This window comes from Lithobates pipiens, unplaced genomic scaffold (genome assembly GCF_037356315.1).
Source record: "Lithobates pipiens isolate NorthernLeopardFrog02 unplaced genomic scaffold, aLitPip1_a1.2 Scaffold_3, whole genome shotgun sequence".
NCBI lineage: Eukaryota > Metazoa > Chordata > Amphibia > Anura > Ranidae > Lithobates > Lithobates pipiens.
Genome location: NW_027507790.1, coordinates 273,930,503 through 273,954,423, shown reverse-complemented (window position 1 = coordinate 273,954,423; position 23,921 = coordinate 273,930,503). Strand labels below are relative to the sequence as shown.

Below are 23,921 nucleotides of genomic sequence, written 5' to 3'. Positions count from 1 at the left end.
GTTTGTGTCTTTCCATTAAATCAGTTTCAAGTATGTCTTTTCTGTTTAAACATTTCTCAATGGCTAAAATGTCTCCAGTGGTATAATTTTCATTTTTCCTGTATATGGGCTAAGGGGGGGGGGGGGGGGGGTTGCGCTTATGCAGGGATCCCTCAGGCCCTGTTCTCCCTCCTCAGGGGTTCCTGGGGCTCATGCAAGGCTCTTCTCTCCCGTTCATCTGCGCATGTTCAGTGAACTCCAGCGGGTATGTTTTTGGGACCTAGAGATGCTGGTGCGTGCGCGATGGACCGTGAGGATGCAGTGGCCACCTTGGAATATGAATAAGGCTTCCCTCGAATAGTGAGGACCTCCTGAATAGGAGGATGGAAGGAGAGGGAACAGAGTTGCTCATAAGGCACTCTATTTAAAGGGCACAGATACAAAAATGGTAGAAGAAATCATCAATAGTGATGGCCGAACGGTTCGCTCGGCGGTCGTTTCGTGGCAAATTTCGGCTGTTCACAGTCCGCCCGATCGGCGGACTATTGCCGCCGTTCGCCCGGCGGACTTCCGTGTTTACTGTATAAAAGAACTTTGACCTATGATGACACATCCATCATGGGGTACAGGACAGCCAATTGAGACATTACAGCACATGGACACTTGGACATTCCCCCTAACTTATAAATAGACCCGATCCGGCGGCAATTTTACATTCTTTCTTCTGTTACTATAGGGAGAGGTTGCTGTGTGGAGCAGGGAGAGACGTCTGTGACCCAAATCGCTATTTATTAGGTCCACAAAAGTTCTTTTAAGGACTGGTATCATGGTATAGGTGTTAGGTGTAGTTCAGGATATAGGTTTGAGGCAGTGCTGTGCTACTGATTGTTTCAGCAGCCTGAGTGTCTTTTGTCAGTTTAGAGAAAGGGACAGGACAGTGTGTGCTGCAGGGACAGTCAGTTTAATCATTAGCTGTTACTATCAGGTCCACAAAAGTGCTATTCAAGTTATTGTTCCAGCAGCCTCTGTTTTGTCAGTTTATATAGGGACAGGCAGGAAGCTGTGTGTGAGGCAGTGAGGGTCAGTTTAATCAGTAGCTGTTACTATATTAGGTCCACAAAGGTTCTTTTCAGGACTGGTATGGTAATAGGCTTGTACACGTATAATATTCTTTCTTCCAAATATAGAAAGAATATTATACTTGACTGCTGCCCTTCTGCTGCAGTCTGCTAATCAGTCACAACCTACATATTCCACAAAGGTCCCTATAAGGACTGGTAACTTGGTCTAGGGTGCTACAGTACATAGGGTTGAGTGGGGTACAGTCTGCTATTCGGTAAGGACTGGTATAGGTCCACAATACATAGGGTTGAGGTGCACTACTGCTGACTGCTGCCCTATACTGCAGCAGTCCTTCATCAGTATAGGGACTGAGAGTTTTGTCACAGGGTCATTTAAAAAATGACAGGCAGAGGAAGAGGCAGGCCCTTCCGCAGGGGTGGTAGGGGTAGAGCAGGAGCAACAGGCTTGAGCCAAACTGGGAAGTTGCAGAAGGTGCGTTCAATTCATTTAAAGGACGCACCAGACTTGGTTGAGTGGCTCACTCAGCCTTACTCTTCTGCACCCTCCTCATCCTCTCGATCTGCACCATCTTCTTAACTCTCTGCTATGTGCACCCCCAAAGACACTACCACCAACAACACCACCACCACCACATACCTTCCGCTTGAGTCACAGGAATTATTTTCCGATCCATATCAAGACATTTCTGATGCGCAGCCACTCTTGGTATTGGATCAGGAAGAGGTAGCAACAACCGCTACTCAGCAGTCTGACGACAGTATCCAGATCAGCCCAAGGAGGAGGTTGGTCCCCGGTGTTGCTGCCTACTCCGAGATCTCTACTTATAGCGGTGGGGAAGGTGACGTCGATGATGACGTGTCTAGTGATGTCATGTAGGTGCCCATAAGAGAGGAAGAGGAGGGGAGTTCAGAGGGAGATATGGACCAGCAGATAGGGAGGAGAAGCAGGAATAACTTACATTGCACAGGAGGGACAAAGCAGACTGCAAATGTATCAGGAGCGAGTCATTGACCATGTACTATCACATCTGGCGCTCCCAGGACACCGGCACATGGCTCCGCAGTGTGGGCTTTTTTTAACGCGTGCGCTGCTGACAATAGCGTTGTCATCTGCAATCTTTGCAGTCAACGCATTAGTTGCGGTAAGCCCAACACTCACCTAGGGACGACCGCCTTAAGAAGGCACATGAGCAGCCATCACCGAGCCCAGTGGGAGCAACGGAACACACAAAGCCACACTCCAGGCTCTCACCGTCCAGCCTCATCTTCTACTTCTCCTTCTCCTCTCTCCTCACAATTGTCCTCCACTCCACCTTCCATCATGCCAAGCTCACGTTTTTCTGCAAAAAGGCAGGCTTCCGTGGGCCTAATGTTCGAGCGTAAAAAAATGATGACACCGGATAACCCTCTTGCCCAACGGTTGACGGCTGGCTTGTCAGAACTCATAGCCCGCCAACTACTGCCATATAAACTGGTGGACTCGGAGGCCTTTCGCAAATTTGTGGCCATTGGAATACCACAATGGAAGGTCCCAGGAAGGAAGTATTTCTCAGAGAAGGGCATCCCAGAGCTATATGGCCATGTTCAGCGGCAAGTGAATGTATCTCTGGCACACAGTGTCGGTGCCAAGATACATCTGACTAGCAAACACGGGCAGGGAAGGTATATCACTTTTACCTCCCACTGGGTGAACCTTCTGACGGCTGTCAAGCATGTAACCCGTGGCACCCGTGTAGATTTGGTTTTACCGCCACGGATTGCATGCAGGCCTGGCCCTTCTTCTCCTCCTCCTCCTACTCCATCCTCCTCCCTCTCCTTCTCGGCTGACTCCTCCTTTTCTGCTGCTAGCGTCTCTTCCGCTGCGCCGCCCAAGCTCCCCAGAACCTATTCGACATGCCAGGTGAGACGTTGCCATGCCGTGCTGCGTCTGTTGTGCCTGGAAGCCAAGAGCCACACTGGCCCGGCACTCCTTTCAGCTGTGCGTTCACAGGCAGATCAGTGGCTAACACCGCTCAATTTGACAGTTGGTAAAGTGGTGTGTGACAACGGTGCCAATCTGCTTAGCTCATTGAAACAGGGCAAAATCATGCACGTGCCATGCATAGCACACATCTTAAACTTGGTCGTGCAGCGATTCGTTGTCAAATACCCTGGGGTCCAGGACATCTTGCGGCAGGCAAGGAAAATCTCGTCCCATTTCAGAAGATCTTACATGGCCATGGCTCGCCTTGCTGACATTCAGTGGCGACACAATCTGCCGGTCAGACGTCTTATTTGCGATTGCCCGACGCGATGGAACTCAACCTTCTATATGCTTGATAGGCTGCTCCAGCAGAAACGTGCAGTTAACGTCTACCTGTATGAACTCTGCGGCAGAACAGGTTCTGGGGAGCTGGGTTTCTTTTCACCGCGCCAGTGCTGTGGCTCTATCTGAGACAAGTCAACAACAGGAGTCTGAAGAGGAGTCAGAGGAGGATGGTGCCGGGGCGGATGAGGGGGAGCAAGAAGAGCATGTTTTAAACCTTTCTGGGATCCCTGTTGTTGTGCATGGATGGGGAGAGGAGAACGAGGAGGACGACATTATCCTGGATGATGAGCAGGAGCCATGCCACTACACCGCTTCCAGTTTAGTGCAAATGGGGGCCTTCACGCTCCAGTGTTTTAATAGGGACCCCCGTATAAAAAGCATAAGGGTCAAGGACCAGTACTGGGTGGCAACGTACTTAGACCCCCGGTACAAACACAAAATGGCGGAAATGTTACCGCCGTCACAGAGGGCTGGCAGAATGGAGCACTTCCAGGCCTTGCTTCGAGAAATGCTGCATTCTGCTTTTGCGTGTGCTGGCAGAGGAGCAATTCCCACTCCCAGAGAAGGAGTTGCGGGTACCAATCCAACAGCGCCTGCAAGAAGAGGCCGGTTTGAAGATGTGTTGGTGACTTCGGATATGAGGTCATTCTTTCAGCCGACCCATCGACAGGTGTCATCCGGATCCAGCATCAGGGAACGCCTAGACCGACAGGTGTCCAACTACATCGGGTTAACGGCCGATGTGGACGCTCTGAGGAGTGATGAACCCCTGGACTACTGGGTGGGCAGGCTTGACCTCTGGCCAGAGCTTGCCAAATTTGCAATCGAACTGTTGGCTTGCCCCTCATCCAGTGTCCTGTCCGAAAGGGCGTTCAGCGCAGCAGGGGGGATCGTGACCCATAAGCGTACTCGCCTAGCTCACGACAGTGTTAACTACCTGACATTTCTAAAAATGAATGAGGCATGGATCTCGGAGGAATTCAACACATGTGACCAGTAGACCATGTATATGTCTATAAACAATTTTTTTAATTGAGCACACAGACCTTCTTTCTTCATTTGGCTCACTTCCTTGTCCAAAAAAAGCACAGCATACTATATGCCCGTACCCTCCTCTCTGAAGAGGTTGAGTGGTGTCATATTTCTACTGGGGCTGCTTATTATGAGGGGCTCCCACCATCCCTGTGCTGTGCTGACTTACTCTTGGGGCTGCTTATTATGAGGGGCTCCCACCATCCTTGTGCTGTGCTGACTTCCTCCTGGGGCTGTACCTCTGCTGTGCATATTATGAGGGGCTCCCACATCCCTGTGCTATGCTTATTATGAGGGGCTCCCACCATCCCTGTGCTGTGCTGACTTCCTCCTGGGGCTGCTTATTATGAGGGGCTCCCACCATCCCTGTGCTTTGCTGACATCCTCCTGGGGCTGCTTATTATGAGGGGCTCCCCCCATCCCTGTGCTATGCTTATTATGAGGGGCTCCCACCATCCCTGTGCTGTGCTGACTTCCTCCTGGGGCTGCTTATTATGAGGGGCTCCCACCATCCCTGTGCTATGCTGACATTCTCCTGGGGCTGCTTATTATGAGGGGCTCCCACCATCCCTGTGCTGTGCTGACTTTCTCCTGGGTCTGTACCTCTGCTGTGCATATTATGAGGGGCTCCCACCATCCCTGTGCTATGCTCATTATGAGGGGCTCCCACCATCCATGTGCTATGATGACTTCCTCCTGGGGCTGCTTACGGTGCAGGTGTCAGTGCTGTATATCACGGTGCTGATGTCAGTACTCTCTATCACGGTGCTGCTGTCAGTGCTGTATATCACGGTGCTGGTGTTAGTGCTGTATATCACGGTGCTGGTGTTAGTGCTTTATGTCAGGCTGCTGATGTCAGTGCTCTCTATCATGGTGCTGGTGTCAGATCACTCTATAACGGTGCAGGTGTCAGTGCTGTATATCACGGTGCTGGTGTTAGTGCTGTATATCACGGTGCTGGTGTTAGTGCTTTATGTCACGCTGCTGATGTCAGTGCTCTCTATCACCGTGCTGGTGTCAGATCACTCTATAACGGTGCAGGTGTCAGTGCTGTTTATCATGGTGCTGGTGTTAGTGCTTTATGTCACGCTGCTGATGTCAGTGCTCTCTATCACGGTGCTGGTTTCAGATCACTCTATCACGGTGCAGGTGTCATTGCTGTATGTCATGCTGCTGATGTCAGTGATCTCTATCACGGTGCTGCTGTCAGTGCTGTATATCACGGTGCTGGTGTTAGTTCTTTATGTCACTCTGCTGATGTCAGTGCTCTCTATCACGGTGCTGTTGTCAGATGACTCTATCACGGTGCAGGTGTCATTGCTGTATGTCACGCTGCTGATGTCAGTGCTCTCTATCACGGTGCTGGTGTCAGATGACTCTATCATGGTGCAGGTGTCATTGCTGTATGTGATGCTGCTGGTGATCATCTCCTGCACCCTCTTCTTTGCTTACCCTGACCTTCCCTCTCCTCCATTGCCTTCATGCGCTCCACAGTCCTGAATTGTCACAACAATTTCCCATATAAAAAAGAATGCTTGTAGTTGTCGATCCCAGATTCACCTCATACATGTGTTATGTCATTGGCCATGTGGTGGGATTATGTTTGCACAGCTATTAATTATTTTGTGGCTGCAAATTTGACCTGTAGGTTTGCAAAGTTCTCCTCCCATTGAAGTCAATGGGGCACGCTGCGAACGTTCCGGTTCGCGAACTATCGGCCACGTTTGCGGTCCGCGTTCGCGAAACGTCCCGTCGGAAGTTCGTCCATCACTAATCATCAGGGCTCTTGATGAGATAAAGCTCTTGGTGAACTTTGTGGGAGAGGCAGCTATAGACATCATTCAATGGTCTTCCGGGCTATTCTTAGCTCAGTTACAGCCAAAAGAGCTTTGTGGCTAAAACCCTGGGTGGCCAGCCCATCCTCCCAGTTTCTGGCCTGTCAAAGATTTACAGGCTTTTACTCGCCACTATTCCTGGTCCAGAAAAAAACGGGGGGCTTCAGACCAGTGATTGACCTGAACCAATTTATTTGGGTAGAGTGATTCAAGATGGCGTCTCTCCATACCATAATCCAGATAGTTCAACCAAAAGACTGGAAGATTTCAATGAACTTATAGGATGCCTACCTACATGTACCGATTCTTCAGTCATGCCAATAGTTCCCCAGGTTCACAGTGAGGGACACAGCATCATTCATTAAGGCTGCAGCAATGGACCATTGTTACCAGAGATGCCAGTGCAGCAGGGTAGGGCGCCACCTGTGAACAACTCAAGATCCAGTGCAGATGGGAATTTCTCACTCAGGGATTGGTTTCCAATATTCTGGAACTTTGAGCAGCATTTATGGCGCTAGCCACCTTGTTGCCTCACATACAGGGTCGCACCAGTGCTGTTCTATCTGGACAAAAGGGCAGCAGTGTCCTATATACAGTGACAAGGAGGATCGCACAGCCAATCCCTCTTGGGAGAGGTGGGACCAATCACGACATGATGAATGGTTCCTTCAACCCGAAGTGTTCAAACAGATCTTCCACGATTGGGGGTGTCCACAACTGGATCTCTTTGCCTCATCAACCAACTGCAAGGTGAGCCAGTTCCTCTCATGCTACCCTCATCAATTAGCGGAGGGGATGGACACCTAGACCCATCCTTGAGTTGAACAACTGGCATATGGCTTCCCTCCAATTTCTCTAATCCTGAAATTCCTGAAGAGATTGTTGGCAGAGAATCTGACAGTCGTTCCAGTATTACCTTACTGGCCTCGCATACCGTGGTTCTCTCCGGCAATGGATCTCAGCGTGTGCCCATTGATCACTCTGCCGGTGACTCCTCATCTCCTGTCACAAGGATATATCCTACATCCGCAACCATCATGACTTGCCTTAGTGGCCTGGAGAATGAAAGGCAGGAGTTAAAAGAGTTAGGATGTTCTCCAGAGGTTATTAGGACTTTACAGAATTCCAGAAAAGGGAGCCCCAGAATGGCTGGACTGGAAGGAAGGTAAAGAAGGGTCGGGCATGACAGTGCTGGATAAGGCAGCATAGGTAGGGGTTAAAAGTTGAGAAGGACTAGTAGGGGAGGAGTAAAGAGAGAGAGAGAAGAGGGAGGAGGAGCTGGATAAAAGAGTGGAGTGGGCGGAGCAAAGGTGCTGTACGGGGAAGGAGAGAGAGAGAGGAGGCAGTTTTACTCACTGCTCCTCTATCATGGCGGAAATCGAGGCTTTGCTGGCGGGATTGCGGCGGACGGCAGAGGAGCGTGGACCGGACTGGCTATGGAGGCAATTGGGGGAGATGGTGGATGCGTCAGGCGCAGACCCGGGGACTGGTGAGTGGATCCCACGCGCGCAGAGGTCACGGCATCCAGCGCGCTTTTCTCCAGGGCCTGCTGCTCGGCCACCTCATGTGCTGAGGAGCCCAGGGGAGGACCAGTCGATCCCCCCAGCAAAGAGACCACAGCGGGACACTACAGGCCTGGGGCGGTCCACACGCCGCCGGCCTGTGTCTGGGGGAGGGGCGGCAGAAGCACAAGGTCAGGGTTCCAGCCCAGTGAGAGACAGAAAGGAGAAGGGATCAGCAGCAGCAGGGCCCAGCTATGCAGGAGGGATGGCTGAGCTGGATGGGTCCATGGTGGGGAAGAGAGCCAGTGGCAGGACTGGAGCATCACATCCTGTGCAGGGCCGGGGAACGCCTGCAGGGTGTTCTACTAGCACAGCCGGGGGCTGGCAGGGCTGTTGCTCACTGCCAGTATGCCAGGGACTTCTCTGCTGGAGGGGTGGCGGCACCGTCGCGGGCAGTGGCATTGGCCTCCAGGGTCTCTTCCCCCGGGGAAGCAGGAAAAAGGGGAGGTCGGGGTTCGGATGACAGGGGAAAACCCCCGCCATGGCGGAACCCGCCGCCCAGATGCAGGACCTGTTGGAATGTCTGAGGGCATTAGTGGGGAAGTTCGAGAGGGGGCTGGGACAGCCGAGTACGGTGGCCCCGTGGGCGGCTTCTGCAGTAGGGGTGCAGGGGGGATAACCGGGGCTGCGGGGAACGCATTCCGCACTGAGTTCAGCCGGGGAAGGGGCGGCTACGGCGTCGGTGGCAGAAAAGGGGACTAAGGAGGTGACTGCACGGTCCGACATTGTGCGGCTGGCTGACGCCGCGCGGTGTGAGGTTTATGTGTGTTTTGAGGGTCCACTGGGGGCTCACTTGAAGCCGGAGGTGCGGGAGAAGATTGCCAAAGGTGAGTATGTGGAGATTTTCTCACTGCTCCCTTTAGAGAAATTTAATCTGGATAGGGGCAAGCCCGAAGATTCCAAGAAGGAAGATGAGGAAAAGCGGTGGTATCGGCTGATTCCGCGTACTTTTTTTAATTGGCTGCAGGCGTTTGCCATTTTGGCGAGTGTCATCGGGGAGAAGAACTCTGAGCACTACTTGCCGTTATTCTGTTATATGTGATAGGGGAGGCCTATAGGGTGTATGGGGGGTGGCGTGGATAAGGTACGATGAGCAGTTCAGGCAGCGCAAGGCGGTGCGGCCTGAATTGCACTGGGACCACAAGGACATCAGCCTCTGGATGAGGCTGATGTCCTCGGCGCGGGCCCTGCCTCAATTTCTTCAGGGGGGGGGGGGGGCGGGAGTGCGCCAGCCTCAGGACTGCCGGCCGGAAAGAAATGGGGGGGTGTGCTGGCAGTACAATGAAGGCGCCTGCAAATTTGGGGGAACGTGCAAGTTCAAGCATGAGTGCTCCGGCTGCGGGGGGAGCTCACATGCTGTCCAGATGTTTCCGGAAAGGGAAGCGGGCCGGAGATTCTGCTCAGAAAAGGGAGGACACCGGTGATACTGGCAAGGATGCTTCCTTTTCTAAGTAGGTATCCGGAGTGGGAAACGGCTCGGTTGCTGGCAGCAGGGTTTCGGGACGGCTTTAGGATTCCCTGCTCGCTGACGGCGGTGCCGCCGGTGGTGGAGAACTTGAAGTCAGCTTTGCAGCATCCGGGGGTGGTGGGTGACAAATTGGGAAAAGAAGTGGCCCTGGGGCGGATGGGGGCCGTTTGGGGATAGGCCTTGGCCTGACCTGGTCGTTTCCCCGTTGGGGGTGGTCTCCAAGAAGGAGGTGGGAAAATTTCGCCTGATCCATCACTTGTCTTTTCCAAAAGGGGGCTCGGTTAATGATTTCATTGACCCTGAGGCGTGCACTGTATCGTATACATCGTTTGATGCGGCAGTTCGGTGGGTGCGGCGATATGGAAGGGGGGCACTGATGGCTAAAGCCGATATCGAATCGGCTTTTCGGTTGCTCCCGGTTCACCCCGACAGCTTTTGGCTGTTGGGGTGCCACTGGCATGGTCAATTATATGTGGATAAGTGTTTGCCTATGGGTTGCTCGATTTCGTACATCTATTTTGAGACGTTTAGCTCCTTTTTGGAGGGGGTGGTGAGGGATGTTTCAGGCTTGGAGTCGGTTATCCATTATTTGGATGACTTCCTCTGCGTGAGCCCGCCTGCCTCCGTTGTGCGTGCGATTCTGCTGTCTACGTTGCAGCACATCGCAGGCAGGTTTGGGGTCCCCTTGGCGGCGGAAAAACTGAGGGTTCGACGTCGGAGCTCAATTTCCTCGGTATAGTGATTGATTCCGGGGCGATGGAATGCCGGTTGCCTAGGAACAAATTGGAAGAGTTGCAGTGGGAGATCAGGGACTTTGATGTGGACCTGGTCACGGATGCGGCTGGTTCGACAGGGTATGGTGAATTTTTCAAGGGCAGGTGGAGTGCGGAACCTTGGCCGCAGTCCTGTGGTGTTAGCGTTGGAGCTCTGGGGGGACAAGTGTAGGAATTTGAAATTGTGCATCAATTGCGACAATATGGGGGTTGTACAGGCTGTGAACCGCATGTCAGCTTCTTCACCTCCGGTCATATGGCTGATGCGGCAGTTGGTTTTTTGGTGTTTGCAGTTAAATGTTTTTGTTTATGCTGTGCATATCCCGGGCGTGGACAATGCACTGGCTGACTCCCTGTCTCGTTTTCAGTGTGACAAGATCAGGGAGCTGGCTCCGGGCGTGGAGGCGGAGGGGGTCCCTTGCCCGGAGTGGATTTGGAGGCTGCCATTGGCATTGCCACAGGATGGATCTGGCAGTTGGTGAGTACAGCAACATGGGCAGCTTACTCGAGGGTTTGGTCGGAGTGGTCTGGATTGGCGTGTGAGGCAGGGGTAAGTGATCAGGGACCTGATAGGCGTTTGCTGGTGCTCTACTTCGTGGCCAGGAATATTGAGCAGGGGATGTCCGCCATTGAACGGAAGCTGGCGGGTCTCACGTTCTTATTTAAGTTGATGCGTGAGGAGGATTGGACTAAAGACTTTGGGGTAAAGCAGGCATTGAAGGGGTACCGTAAGCGGCACATGCAGAAGGATGTCAGGAGGCCGGTCACATTTGCAAATCTTCAGGCGATGTGTGCCCGGTTGGGGTATACCTGTGCATCAGGCTATGAGGTGCGGCTGTTCACGGCCGCATTTTCCCTGGCCTTTTATGGGGCATTCCGGATTGGGGAGTTGGTGAGCCCAACCAGGAAGGTGGCTGGGGGATTGTTGGATGGGGAGGTAAGCTTGGAAGGGGATCGGGTCGGGCTCTGCAGCGCATGTCTAAGACGGACCAGCGGGGTAAGGGAGCGTTAATGTCCTTATATGCACTCCCAGGATCCAGGGTGTGCCCGGTGGTGGCGGTTCGGGAGTTCAGGAGCGTGAGACAGGGAGGGGAGGGGCCTTTCCTGCGGCATGAGGATGGGTCTTTTCTGTCCAGGTACCAATTTGTGTTGGTATTTAGGCGTTGTTTACGGGAGGTGGGTTTAGATTGTAAGGCGTATGCGTCGCACTCCTTCTGTATTGGGGCAGCTACAGAAGCTGTTCGGTGTGGGTTGGACGAGGCGGTGGTACGTAGGATTGGCAGATGGGAATCTGGCCGATTTCGTACCTATGTGAGGCCGCAGTTGGCGGTCGACTAGGGGAAGCGTTCCAACTGTGACTTTAATAAAAAAAAGGAAAAGGAAAGTGGAGAGTGAAATGTAACGGGAGTTTTCCGTGGAGGGCTGTGCATCTTACAGGGGCAGGAGAGGAGACCAAAGACCTGATGGCAGGCAGCTTGGTATTTCTAGGCGGGAAGCTTGTTTAAGGTGGTTGGGGATCCCAGGGATGAAGTGGGAAAGAGTTTTGGGGGAGGTGGTGAAGTATGCGGGTAGAGACGGGCCCCCTGGATGTCCTGGTGATGCATACGGGTGGGAACGATCTGGCAGTCCGGAAGGTCCGGGACCTGATCGCGGACATTAAGTCCGATTTCGAGAGACTGTGGTTCCTTTTCCCAGGTACCATATTAGTCTGGTCTGACATTGTGGCCAAGACGGTATGGAGGTGGGCTAGGTCCATTGCAAGTATCAACAAGACCCGTATTAGGGTCAGTACCCTGAGGTGAAATATTAGCTATCCCTGATGCTGGGGGTCAGGGAGGTGCTACACTGGCTCTTTTGGCTAGCCAGAATCAGTGATCTGGGGCAAGCAGATCACAAGTAAAGTCAGGGTGATGTCAGGTCTTCTGATTTGTATAGTTTTTCTGGTTATGCATAATTTTGCACAGGAAAGCCTGTCCCCCGCCAGCCTGCTGCAGAGAAGGGTCAATGTTCTCTGAATGAGGTCCAACATATCCACAGATAAGTCCAAGCTTTAGCATATATAGTATTACTGTTGACCCTTGCTGATTGGAGAGCTATAGATCTGACACAACAGGGTGCAAATTGTATGTCTTCAGGCAGACTACTGTTACAATGCAAAGAGCAAAGATCCTTCTCTACAGCATGCTGGCAGGGGGCAGGCTTTCCTACTCCGGCTTCTGTAAGACTTTGAACATCTTTGTTTTAATGCACATTGAAGGTATTAAGCTGATTTAATCTGAAAGATCAGTTGTATTGTTAAATATTTGTACAGTGTGGTCTGTTTTGTTTAGTATAATTTTGTTATGTTACTAATTTCGTTTTGTTATGGAATTTGCTTAGTTTGCTTTTGGAATTCATTTTTATTTATTTATTTATTTTTGTTAAATTGTGTTTCCTTTTTGTTAAAATGTATTTAATTTATTCATTTTCTAACAAATTACAACTTTTCAGAACGATTAGATTTTAGATTGGTCGACAATCGACCAATTCAAATTTTGTGTCAAGAAATAGGTTGTTGTTGACCAGCGCATCCTTAACAACCATGAGTCATCATCTTTCAGAGGGCTTCCCCTCTGACAGATGAATGTAAAGATAAATAATGCTGTTTAAAAAAAATAAAGAATGCCGGCATCTGCCCAGCAATAGAAAATATAAAAAGACAGCATGACCCTTCGGGTCTGGTAATGATTTTGAGGGGCACCCTACACAAACATTTTTAAAAAATGGCGTGGGATCCCCCCAAGATCCATATCAGACTCTTATCCAAGCATGCAGCCTAGCAGGTCAGGAAAGGGGGGGGGGTGAGTGAGAATCCCCCCTCCTGCACCATAACAGGCTACATGCCCTCAACATGGGGGGGGTGGGTGCTTGGGGACAAGGGCCTCCTTCTGACAACACTGAGCTGTGGTTGTGGGGGTCTGTGGGTGGGGGGCTTATCGGAATCTGAAAGACTCCTTTAACAAGAGGGCCCCTAGATCCCGCTCCCCCCCCCCATGTGAATGGGTATTGGGTACATCGGACCCATACCCATTCACCAAAAAAGTGTCAAAAAGTAAAAACCACAGGAAACTGATTTTGATAAGTCCTTTATTAAAAAAAAAAAAAAAAAATGTGTCACTCAATGTACATCCATCATCAATCACAACACCCGCGGAGCCAAAAATTTTAAAAATGGCAAAAAATGCTTTGCCTCCTAATAGGCTACCCACCATATGCTGTCTCTTCGCTATGACAGCTCTTAAATAGGCAAGGGGTGGGGCCACCCAGTTACATCACTGGCACCGCCCTCTTCTGATGTCACATGATGTGGGAAGGGGGCGGTGCCACCAAACCATACCTGCCAGGCTGCATGGTCAGATAAGGGTCTAGTATGGCTTTTGGGGAGGATCCCACACCCATTTTTTTTTAACTGTGGGGTTCTCCTTAAAATCCATATCAGACCCGAAGGGTATGGACTGGGGGGGGGGGGGGGACCCATGCCGTTTTTAAAAATGTTTCTATTGCTGGGCAATTGCCAGCATTCTTTATCTTTACATTTATCTGTTAGTGGGGAAGTTCACTAACAGATGAGGACTTATGGTTGTTAAGGATGTGGGCGGCTGGTTTCCCGGACCAGCTGTTTCTTCACACAGAATTCAAATTGGTTGATTGTTTTTTGACCAATCCAAATTTGAATCATTCTGAAAAGTTGGAATTTGTCAGCAAATGAACTAAATATTTCAACTAAATTTGTTACTATTCGTTACTATTTCATTCAGAGATTTGCATACATCCGAATCTCCGAATAACCAAAAATGCGTCCGAAATTGTATTCGGACAGAAACAAATTGTGACTGTGAACTGCAAATATATCCACATTATAATTTATAGTTAATTCTCTTTTCAGATCAGCTATTGGGCCACTGATTACTCTTTAAGTGACAGACTCCTTTACCCGCATGTTTTTAGGACCGTTCAGAATGATCATGTCCATTATTTAGCCATTGCCAAACTAGTGAAATATTTTGGCTGGAATTGGGTTGGAATACTTTTATCAGACGATGATACCGGAGAGAATGAAGCGCAAATTCTGAAGAGACATTTGGCTTCCCAAGAGATTTGTGTGGCTTTTGAAAAAAGAATGACTGAAAATTCAGCTACAATAAATCAGTGGAGGGACACACTTAGAAAAGTACGATGTAAAGTTTTAATACTTTGTGGTTCCTTCACAAACAATGCTTGGGGATACCTTTCTATATACACTCATATTAATAGAAACACTATTCTTATCCTTCCCCCAGGCTGGACTTCAGATAGAATCAAGATAACAACTGCTTTCATAGATTTTATAACAAGTTTGTCTTTACAGTTTTCTGATCCACAAATTCTTAGAGGTGAAACTTTGTTTGATGTCAATTTACTGTCAAGATATTCACAAATTGGACAGCTGATGGATGATCTGATCATTACATTTTACAATATAACATCAACTCAAAATGGGAAAAATATTTATTTCCAAAATGTTCCCATTTCTAGACAGAATATATTAAGATTCTTTATTTCAGTATTTGACAAAAGTATGCTTTCCAGAGAAGCTCTACGAGTTTATATTGCAGTAGAAGCTATGGCTGAAACTATACATATTTTCAACAAGTTTAAACACAGTTTTAACATTAATAGATTTAATCAGGTAAAATGTGTTTGAAATGTATTTGTTGGGAGAGTGCAAGCCAGTGAGGGATTGGCAAAGAGGGTTGGTGGGTAATATGCTGTTGTTAAGGTAGATGAGTCTAGTAGCAGAACTATAGATGGGATAACCTGTGTAGAGGTAGGCCAAAGAAGGGAAGGCTACTATAGTCGAGATGAGGGATGACAAGGGAATTAGTATCTTGTTGGTGACATTGGAAAGAAGGGGTGTATTCTGGAGATGATAGGGAGGTTGAGGCAGTAAAATTTGGACAGTGATTGGATGTGGGGGTCAAAAAGGAGAGGTCAGAGTCCAGGACCACACCTAGCGTGCTGACATGAGGGGATGGACTAATGATTGTGTTATTTAACGCAAAAGGAAAGTTGGGGGAGGGGACATGGGGAAGGAAATATATGTTTTTTCAGCTTTTGGCATTTGATCATATCTCAGGGCTGCAAAGGGAATTGGTTCTGAGACTTCACTCTCCTGGACTTTGTGACCTCATGTCTAAACAGGGAAATTGTATAATTTTCATCATATGTCACTAAGTGCAGGTCCCACTCTGGCCAATGTCTGAATAGGAGCTCGACTGAGCGACACCAACCTGCGGATCCAATCCCACACTCCGATTGAGTGCTTCCGTCAGTATACCGCTTCCTAAGTCTGAATATAGATATCAGATATTCCAACCGCTCACAAGCACAAAACAAGACGAGACTTGCTTAGTGCTAACATGGACTGATTTATTAGAAGCAAAATGACAAGTATTTATAATGCAGTAGAAGACTAAAACCTAACCTATTTAGCATGAGCTAATTATCTAAATCAACACTCAGACTAGTTGATTGAGGGATACGACTTTTCGGCTCCTAGCTCACTAACAATTCCATAAACATTGCCATAAACATCAACACAGGGTTAATTAGCACAAACAACAATGTGCTGAATATTCTTACAAGCCAGACTCATTTACACAACAGACAGGTGGCTGGAGTTGATGACATTAGCATCTGACAGTGTGTGTCCCAACAGCATGAGACAACACACATTATATATACATATATACAGCATTGAATCTAGCAAAGATTATAGTGGGGTTCTCATTCACCCTGTGCCCCTTAAAATCCATGGCCCCTAATCAGTCGGCAAGAGGCCTGCATTCAGTCCTCTCAAAAAGCCTGTATCCCGGCTAGGTCTGTCACACAACCAAACATATATTTTTATTAGCAGATAGGCAGAGTAGGAATAGGCTGAAATTTGAGCTGTGGGTGGCCCTGTCAGCACCACCCGATTCATTGTGGGTCGAACAGTGACTGCATCCTAAAAGAAATGAATGATATGCTGCTTGTGCAAATTCCTAATGCCCCGTACACACAACTGGAAAATTCCACCAGCAAAAGTCCGATAAGAGCTTTTGGACAGAAAATGCTACCATGTGTATGCTCCATTGGGCTTTTGCTGGAGGAATTGCAGCCAACAAAAGATTGAGAGCATGTTCTCAATTTTTTGGTCGGAAAAAGTTCCGATCGGAAATTACGATCATCCTTACCAATTCTGACGCACAAAATTCCTACGCATGCTCGGTAAAGATTTGACGCTTGCTCGGGAGCATTGAACTTAATTTTCTCGGCTCATCATAGTGTTGTACGTCATCGCATTCTTGAAAGTCTAAAGTTCAGCAAATTTTTGTGTGATCGTGTGTATTCAAGCCGAGCTTGAGCGGAATTCCGCCAGAAAAAACATCCAAGATTTTTCCAATGGAAATTACACTCGTGTGTACGTGGCATAAGTGTATGGTGTAACCACTGAACGACCATCCCATAGCAGATTTACTGCTACAGAATCACATATGTACAGTATATATATATATATATATATTGTGGCAGCAGGCAGGTAAAGTCACCTGGTTGTATCCAGGATGGTAAATATGTGTGTCCTAGATTCAGGCTTTATGCAGACTTTTACAATTAGAGGGGAAGAGTTAATGAGCCCAGCTGAATTAAGTGGGCTCATTAAGGCCTCTACAAAAAACCCCAGCATGCATAGGGAGATGCTCCATCCTGGAACCAGTTTTGTGTGTATAGACTGGGGAGTCTGAGATCTGTTCTGTGCGGTGAGTTAACGCCTGTGTGGCAAACCCCTACAAAAGAGACAGGGACTGGGGCAGCACAAGGCTGCACCCAGTTGTTAGACAGGGAGTCTACGTGTGTAGTTAGAGGTCAAGCTGACCAGGATTTATTTTCTTGTTTTATTTTGTTTGGCTGTTATATGTATCACTGCATGTAGCCTAAATAAACCGGATCTTTTGTTTTTTGCACCTACACCGCTGTCTGCTGTGCCTGACTTTGTGTTGTGAACCCATCCAGGGGGTCACACACACCCGCTACTGAGACAGCTGGCTCTAGCAAATGCAAACCAGCAGCAAATAAATGCAGGTTTACAAAAGATCCTTGCAGCTCAACAACAAGCCCAGCAGCAGGCAAATGCAAATCAGCAGCAGACAAATGCAACTTTGCAGCAGAGTTTGGAAGCTCAGCAGCAGGCAAATGCAAATCAGCAGCAGACAAATGCAACTTTGCAGCAGAGTTTGGAAGCTCAGCAACAAGCCCAGCAGCGATCTGAAGCCCGCTTCATAGACCTGTTGCAGAAGCAAGAGCAGAATTTTCAACAGAAAATAGAGACATTAATACAGCAACGTCCGCAGACCAATGAAGCAAGTGGTTACAATAATACCGCATCCTTTGGTGTGAGCCGTTTACTGACAAAAATGACTGGAGAGGATGATCCGGAGGTGTTTTTGACCACATTTGAAAGGACTGCTGAAAGGGAAAAGTGGCCTAAGGAGCAATGGGCTGGACTGGTGGCCCCTCTGTTAACTGGGGAATCGCAGAAAGCTTATTATGACCTAGAGCCTGACCAAGCAAAAGACTATGTGGTGCTAAAAGCAGAAATATTGGCACGGCTGGGTGTCACCCTGGCAGTCCGGGCTCAGCGTGTGCATAACTGGACTTTTCAGGTTGGAAAACCCCCCAGGTCTCAAATGTATGACCTCATTCACCTGAGCAGGAAGTGGCTGCAGCCAGAGACTTTGACCGCACCAAACATTGTGGAACGTGTTGTTATGGATCGTTTCCTGAGAGCTCTTCCTACTGCCATCCAAAAATGGGTAAGCCATGGAGACCCAGAAAATGCAGATAAACTTGTGGATCTGGTTGAGAGGTACTTGGCTACAGAGAACTTGACCACCTCTTCCAGGGACTCACGGACTTTCCCCCCTAAGACCAGATCATCCCCAGTGGCGGGTAAGATGACTCCAAGGGGTGAGGGTGGAGAGAGTGAGAGGGTGGGAGTTCTACCTAAGGTCTGGCGGGAGCAGCCCAGGAAGCCCATGCTGCAAGAGGCAGCGAAAAAAATGATTTGCTACCGCTGCCGGCAAGAGGGACATATTGCAGCCAATTGCCCAGTTGTGGATGAGCCTATGCAATGTGACTTTATAAGGGAGAGACGTCAGTCGCTGTTTGCGACAGTTGCATGCACGGCCATTCGGAGACCTGAGAAACATTTATGTAAAATGTGTATTAATGGTAGACATGTTGATGTGTTGCTAGATTCAGGTAGCCTGGTAACATTGATAAAAGCTGAATTAGTTACTACAGAGGTCTCTGGGAAGAACAGGGTGGCTGTTATTTGTGTGCATGGGGACACCCGAGAGTATCCTGTAACTTCAGTGTTTTTTGAGACCCCCAAAGGTAACCTCTCTCATCAGGTGGGGTTAGTGTCTCAGTTACCACATGATGCTATTGTGGGAAGGGATTTTCCAAAATTCTGGGAACTCTGGGATTGTCCTGAGGCCCCCATTGGTGCCCCTATAAACCAGGAAGATGACCAGAATTCCTCTGGGAGTGGTGAGGATTCTCCTGAATTTCCCTTGTCGGTATTGGCGGGGGAAACTCGAGAAACTGGGGAGGAGCCAACATCCTCAGATGGAAACCTGCCGTCTGTGGAGTTTTCGGATCTTGAGGTTCACAGGGAAAATTTTGCCACAGAACAGTTAAAAGACCCCACCCTAATAAAGGCACGGGAAAATGTGGTGAAAATAGATGGCGAGTTAGTGAACCCAGATAGGACTTGCCCTTATCCGTACTTCACTATGGAAAGGGACCTGCTATATCGAGTGGCTCAAAGGGCAGAAGAAACCATTGAGCAACTTGTAGTGCCCAAACCTTACAGGAAGTTGGTGTTAGAATTGGCTCATGGACACATTCTGGGAGGTCATCTGGGGACAGAGAAAACCAGAGAGAGGGTATTGCAGAGATTCTATTGGCCTGGGGTCATGAAGGAAATAGAAAAGTATTGTTCCTCCTGCCCTGTGTGTCAGAAGTCGGCACCTATGCCACATTTCCGTAACCCACTGGTACCTCTTCCTATCATTGAGGTCCCCTTTGAGAGGATCGCAATGGATTTGGTAGGTCCGATAATGAAGTCTGCTAGGGGGCATCAGTACATTTTGGTTATATTTGACTATGCCACCCGTTATCCGGAAGCAATTCCTCTCCGAAATACCTCGGCCAAAACCATAGCCAAAGAGCTATCCCTTGTTTTTAGCCGCGTGGGTATTTGTAAGGAACTGCTTACGGACCAAGGTACACCCTTTATGTCCCGGGTTATGAAAGAATTATGCAAGTTGTACAAAGTGAAGCAATTGCGTACATCTGTGTATCACCCCCAAACAGATGGGTTGGTTGAAAGATTCAACAAAACCCTAAAACAAATGTTAAAGAAGGTGGTGGATAGTGATGGAAAGAATTGGGATTGTCTAATACCCTATCTGATGTTTGCCATTAGGGAGGTACCCCAATCCTCTACGGGTTTCTAACCCTTCGAGTTGCTCTATGGGATACACCCAAGAGGGCTGCTGGATATCGCCAAGGAAACTTGGGAAAATGAGAGTTCTCCTCACAGGAGTGTGATTGAGCACGTCGCCCTGATGCAAGATAGAATTGCACAGGTAATGCCAATTGTAAAGGAACATTTAACCCAAGCGCAGTTAGCACAGCAGAGAGTGTACAACCGTGGGGCCAAGACCCGTACTTTTTCCCCGGGGATAGGGTCTTGGTGCTAGTCCCTACGGTTGAAAGCAAATTACTGGCCAAATGGCAAGGTCCATATGAAGTAATTGAAAAAATTAGGGAGGTGAACTACAGGGTTAGACAGCCAGGAAGGCAAAAGCCGGAGCAGATCTATCACGTCAATCTGCTGAAAGCCTGGAGGGATAGGGAATCCCTAGTCGCAGAGACTTTGTCACAAGTACAGCCTGATTGCTTAGTTCCTGAGGTTGGAATAGCAGACACCTTATCGAAACCCCAACAACAGGAGGTTAAAGAGTTTGTACTTCGTAACAAAGAGATTTTCTCTGAGCTTCCTGGACAAACATCTGGCGTAGAGCATGACATTATCACCCCGCCAGGAGAAAGGGTAAAACTAAAACCTTATAGAATACCAGAGGCCCGACGGGAGGCAATACGTGGGGAGGTTCAAAGGATGCTGGAATTGGGTGTGATAGAGGAGTCCCAGAGTGACTGGTCCAGTCCTATTGTACTAGTGCCCAAACCTGATGGGAGCTGGCGGTTTTGTAACGATTTTAGACAATTAAATAAAGTTACAAAATTTGACACCTACCCCATGCCACGTATAGATGAGTTGATTGACCGGCTGGGAACAGCCCGATATATGACAACTCTTGATCTCACCAAAGGGTATTGGCAAATTCCCCTGGCCGAGTCGGCCAAGGAGAAAACTGCGTTTGTAACCCCAGATGGGGCATTCCAATATAAGAGAATGCCGTTTGGGTTACAGAATGCACCGGCAACATTCCAGCGGAAAATGGATAAGATTCTGAGGCCCCATCAGAAATATGCTGCAGCTTACCTGGATGATGTGATTATCCATAGCACAGACTGGGTCTCACATTTGCCAAAAGTACAAGCAGTCCTAGACTCTATCCGGGAAGCTGGGTTTACGGCCAATCCAAAGAAGTGTACCATTGGACAGGAGGAGGCCAAATATCTTGGGTACACTATTGGGAGGGGGGTGATAAAACCCCAAGTCAATAAAGTCGAGGCCATACAGAGTTGGCCACGTCCCAACAGCAAGAAACAGGTACGAGCCTTTCTGGGAATCGCTGGCTATTATCGACGATTCATTCCCCATTTTGCTTCTCAGGCTGTGCCCCTCACCAACCTGACAAAAGGGAAAGAGTCGGTTATGGTTAAATGGTCCCCAGAGGCTGAGGAAGCATTTCAGTCCTTAAAAACAGCCTTATGTAGCCAGCCAGTGTTGTACTCACCAGACTTCTCTAAGGACTTTGTTGTACAAACTGATGCATCAGACGTTGGGTTAGGAGCAGTGTTATCCCAGGTCTGGAACGGGGAAGAGCACCCAGTCATTTACCTCAGCAGGAAGTTAAAGTCCCATGAGGTAAATTACTCCACGATTGAGAAGGAATGTTTAGTGTAGTGGGCTCTAGATTCCCTTCGGTACTATCTGCTAGGTAGGCACTTTGACCTGGTGACTGATCACGCTCCTTTAAAGTGGATGGCTCAGAACAAGGAGACCAATAGAAGGGTAAATAGGTGGTTCCTAGCCCTACAGGAATTTAACTTTACAGTTAAGCATCGCCCTGGTGTTAAAATGGGGAATGTGGATGCTTTGTCTCGGATACATGCGTGTCTGACTGCTGGTGTTACAACCCCAAGGTTGAAACAAGAGGGGGGGTATGTGGCAGCAGGCAGGTAAAGTCACCTGGTTGTATCCAGGATGGTAAATATGTGTGTCCTAGATTCAGGCTTTATGCAGACTTTTACAATTAGAGGGGAAGAGTTAATGAGCCCAGCTGAATTAAGTGGGCTCATTAAGGCCTCTACAAAAAACCCCAGCATGCATAGGGGGATGCTCCATCCTGGAACCAGTTTTGTGTGTATAGACTGGGGAGTCTGAGATCTGTTCTGTGCGGTGAGTTAACGCCTGTGTGGCAAACCCCTACAAAAGAGACAGGGACTGGGGCAGCACAAGGCTGCACCCAGTTGTTAGACAGGGAGTCTACGTGTGTAGTTAGAGGTCAAGCTGACCAGGATTTATTTTCTTGTTTTATTTTGTTTGGCTGTTATATGTATCACTGCATGTAGCCTAAATAAACCGGATCTTTTGTTTTTTGCACCTACACCGCTGTCTGCTGTGCCTGACTTTGTGTTGTGAACCCATCCAGGGGGTCACACACACCCGCTACCGAGCGAACCCCCTCACAATATATATATATATATATATATATATATATATATATATATATATATATATATATATATATATATATATGTGTGTGTGTGATTCTGCACTTCTGCCTAGTGGGTGCACATGCTGTTGGCATGCCACTTCTTTTGTTATTAGTCACAGCAAAAGCCAATCAGTGGTTGCTGGCCAATGGATGTCGGCTGGCACCCACCGATCATCATGAAGACACACAGGATAGAGCTCTGCTATGTAAACAAGGCAGAGCTCCATTCTGACAGGGGGAAGTGATGGATTTTCTTGCCTTGAAAAGCAGGGAAAGCAAATCCAAAACCTAACACAGTACACAAAAACACTGGCTAGACACACAATTTAAGCTTTGATTGCCCTAGATGTTTAACCCACTTCCCAGCCAGTGTCATTAGTACAGTGAGAGTGCATAATTTTAGCACTGAGCACTGTATTAGTGTCACTGGCTCCCACAAAGTATCAAAAGTGTACGTTTGCCACGTACACACGATTAGACTATCCAGAAGACTTGGTCCAGCGGACCAGAGTTCGCCGGACAATCCGCCCATGTGTGGGCTCCGGCGGAATTTTTTCCCCAAAAGTCCGGCGGACTTATAAAGAAGTTTTGACTCAAAAATTGTCCACCGGACTATGAGTTTGGCGGAAAATCTGGCCGTCTGTGTGCTAGTCCGCTGGACTTTTGAAATGAACAGATTTTCTCACATGGAGAAAAGTTAGTTCATTTTGAACGTGCTCCAGGTAGACGGGACTAGAGCAGGAAGTCAATGTCTGCGCCTTCATGGACGAGATTGACACCTCTCTAGCCTCATCACCCGGTATGGACTTAAAGGGGAAGCCCTACGCCGAAAGAACGGCGTGGGGGTCCCCCCAAGGTCCATTTCAGACCCTTATCCGAGCATGCAACCCGGCCGGTCAGGAAAGGGGGAGGGGACGAGCGAGCACCCCCCCCCCGAGCCGTACCAGGTCGCGTGCCCTCAACATGGGGGGGTGCTTTGGGGAAAAGGGGGCCATGTGGCCCCCCACCCAAAGCACCTTGTCCCCATGTTGATGAGGACAAGGGCCTTTTCCCGACAACCCTGGCCGTTGGTTGTTGGGGTCTGCGGGCGGGGGGCTTATCAGAATCCTGAAGCCCCCCAGATACTGGCCCCCACCCTATGTGAATGAGTATTGGAGTACCATGTACCCCTACCCATTCACCTGTGAAAAAAAGTGTAAAAAAAAACACAACACGTTTTTAAAATAATTTATTGCACAGCTCCGGTGGTCTTCTTCCATCTTGGGGGGTCTTCTCGCTGGACTCCTCCGCTGTCTTCTGCTCTTTTACTAGCGGAGGAGCCCGGCTTTCTTCTTCATCGCCACCCCCATATGGGAGTCTTCTTCCAACTTCGGGGGTCTTGTCCCCCTCTTTGGGGGTCTTGTCCCCATCTTCAGTTCTTCTTGCCGGGCCTCCGCTCCTTCTTCCAGCTCTTTTACTAGCGGTGGCTCGGTCTTCTGTTGTCGTCTCCGTCGCTGCCGCCTTCTCTTCTCTTCTCTTCTTCCTTGAGATATTGACTCTACGCTGTCTCCGGCCGCAATGACAGGGACGCATTGTGTGGCGACTTATATAGGGACAATGGGACAATCATCCGGTGACCCCGCCCATTGTCCCTATATAAATCCCTGTCATGGTACCAGTATCTCGCAGCCGGTCCGGTGATACCGTATGAGTGTAGATCTACTTAGTGTCCTTCAACTGAGCCGCCAGGCTCCTTCTGAGAAGCCAGCCTTATGCATGGCCTTCTCCTGAAGAGTCCTCCCCTGGGTGCTTCTCCAGTTGCTGGGCCGCTCCACAGATGAGACGGCACCAAATCACCTTTGAATCCT

At 49.0% G+C, this 23,921-nt stretch overlaps 1 protein-coding gene across 1 annotated transcript in view; it reads left to right on the top strand.

Moving 5' to 3' along the window:
• The window catches only part of LOC143941158 (vomeronasal type-2 receptor 26-like), a 115,861-nt gene that overhangs the window by 50,421 nt on the left and 41,519 nt on the right, over positions 1 to 23,921 (top strand). Inside the window, exon 3 of the mRNA XM_077463184.1 lies at positions 13,965 to 14,747. Coding sequence (XP_077319310.1) covers positions 13,965 to 14,747 — 783 coding nt within the window. The remainder of the gene's footprint in view (positions 1 to 13,964; positions 14,748 to 23,921) is intronic.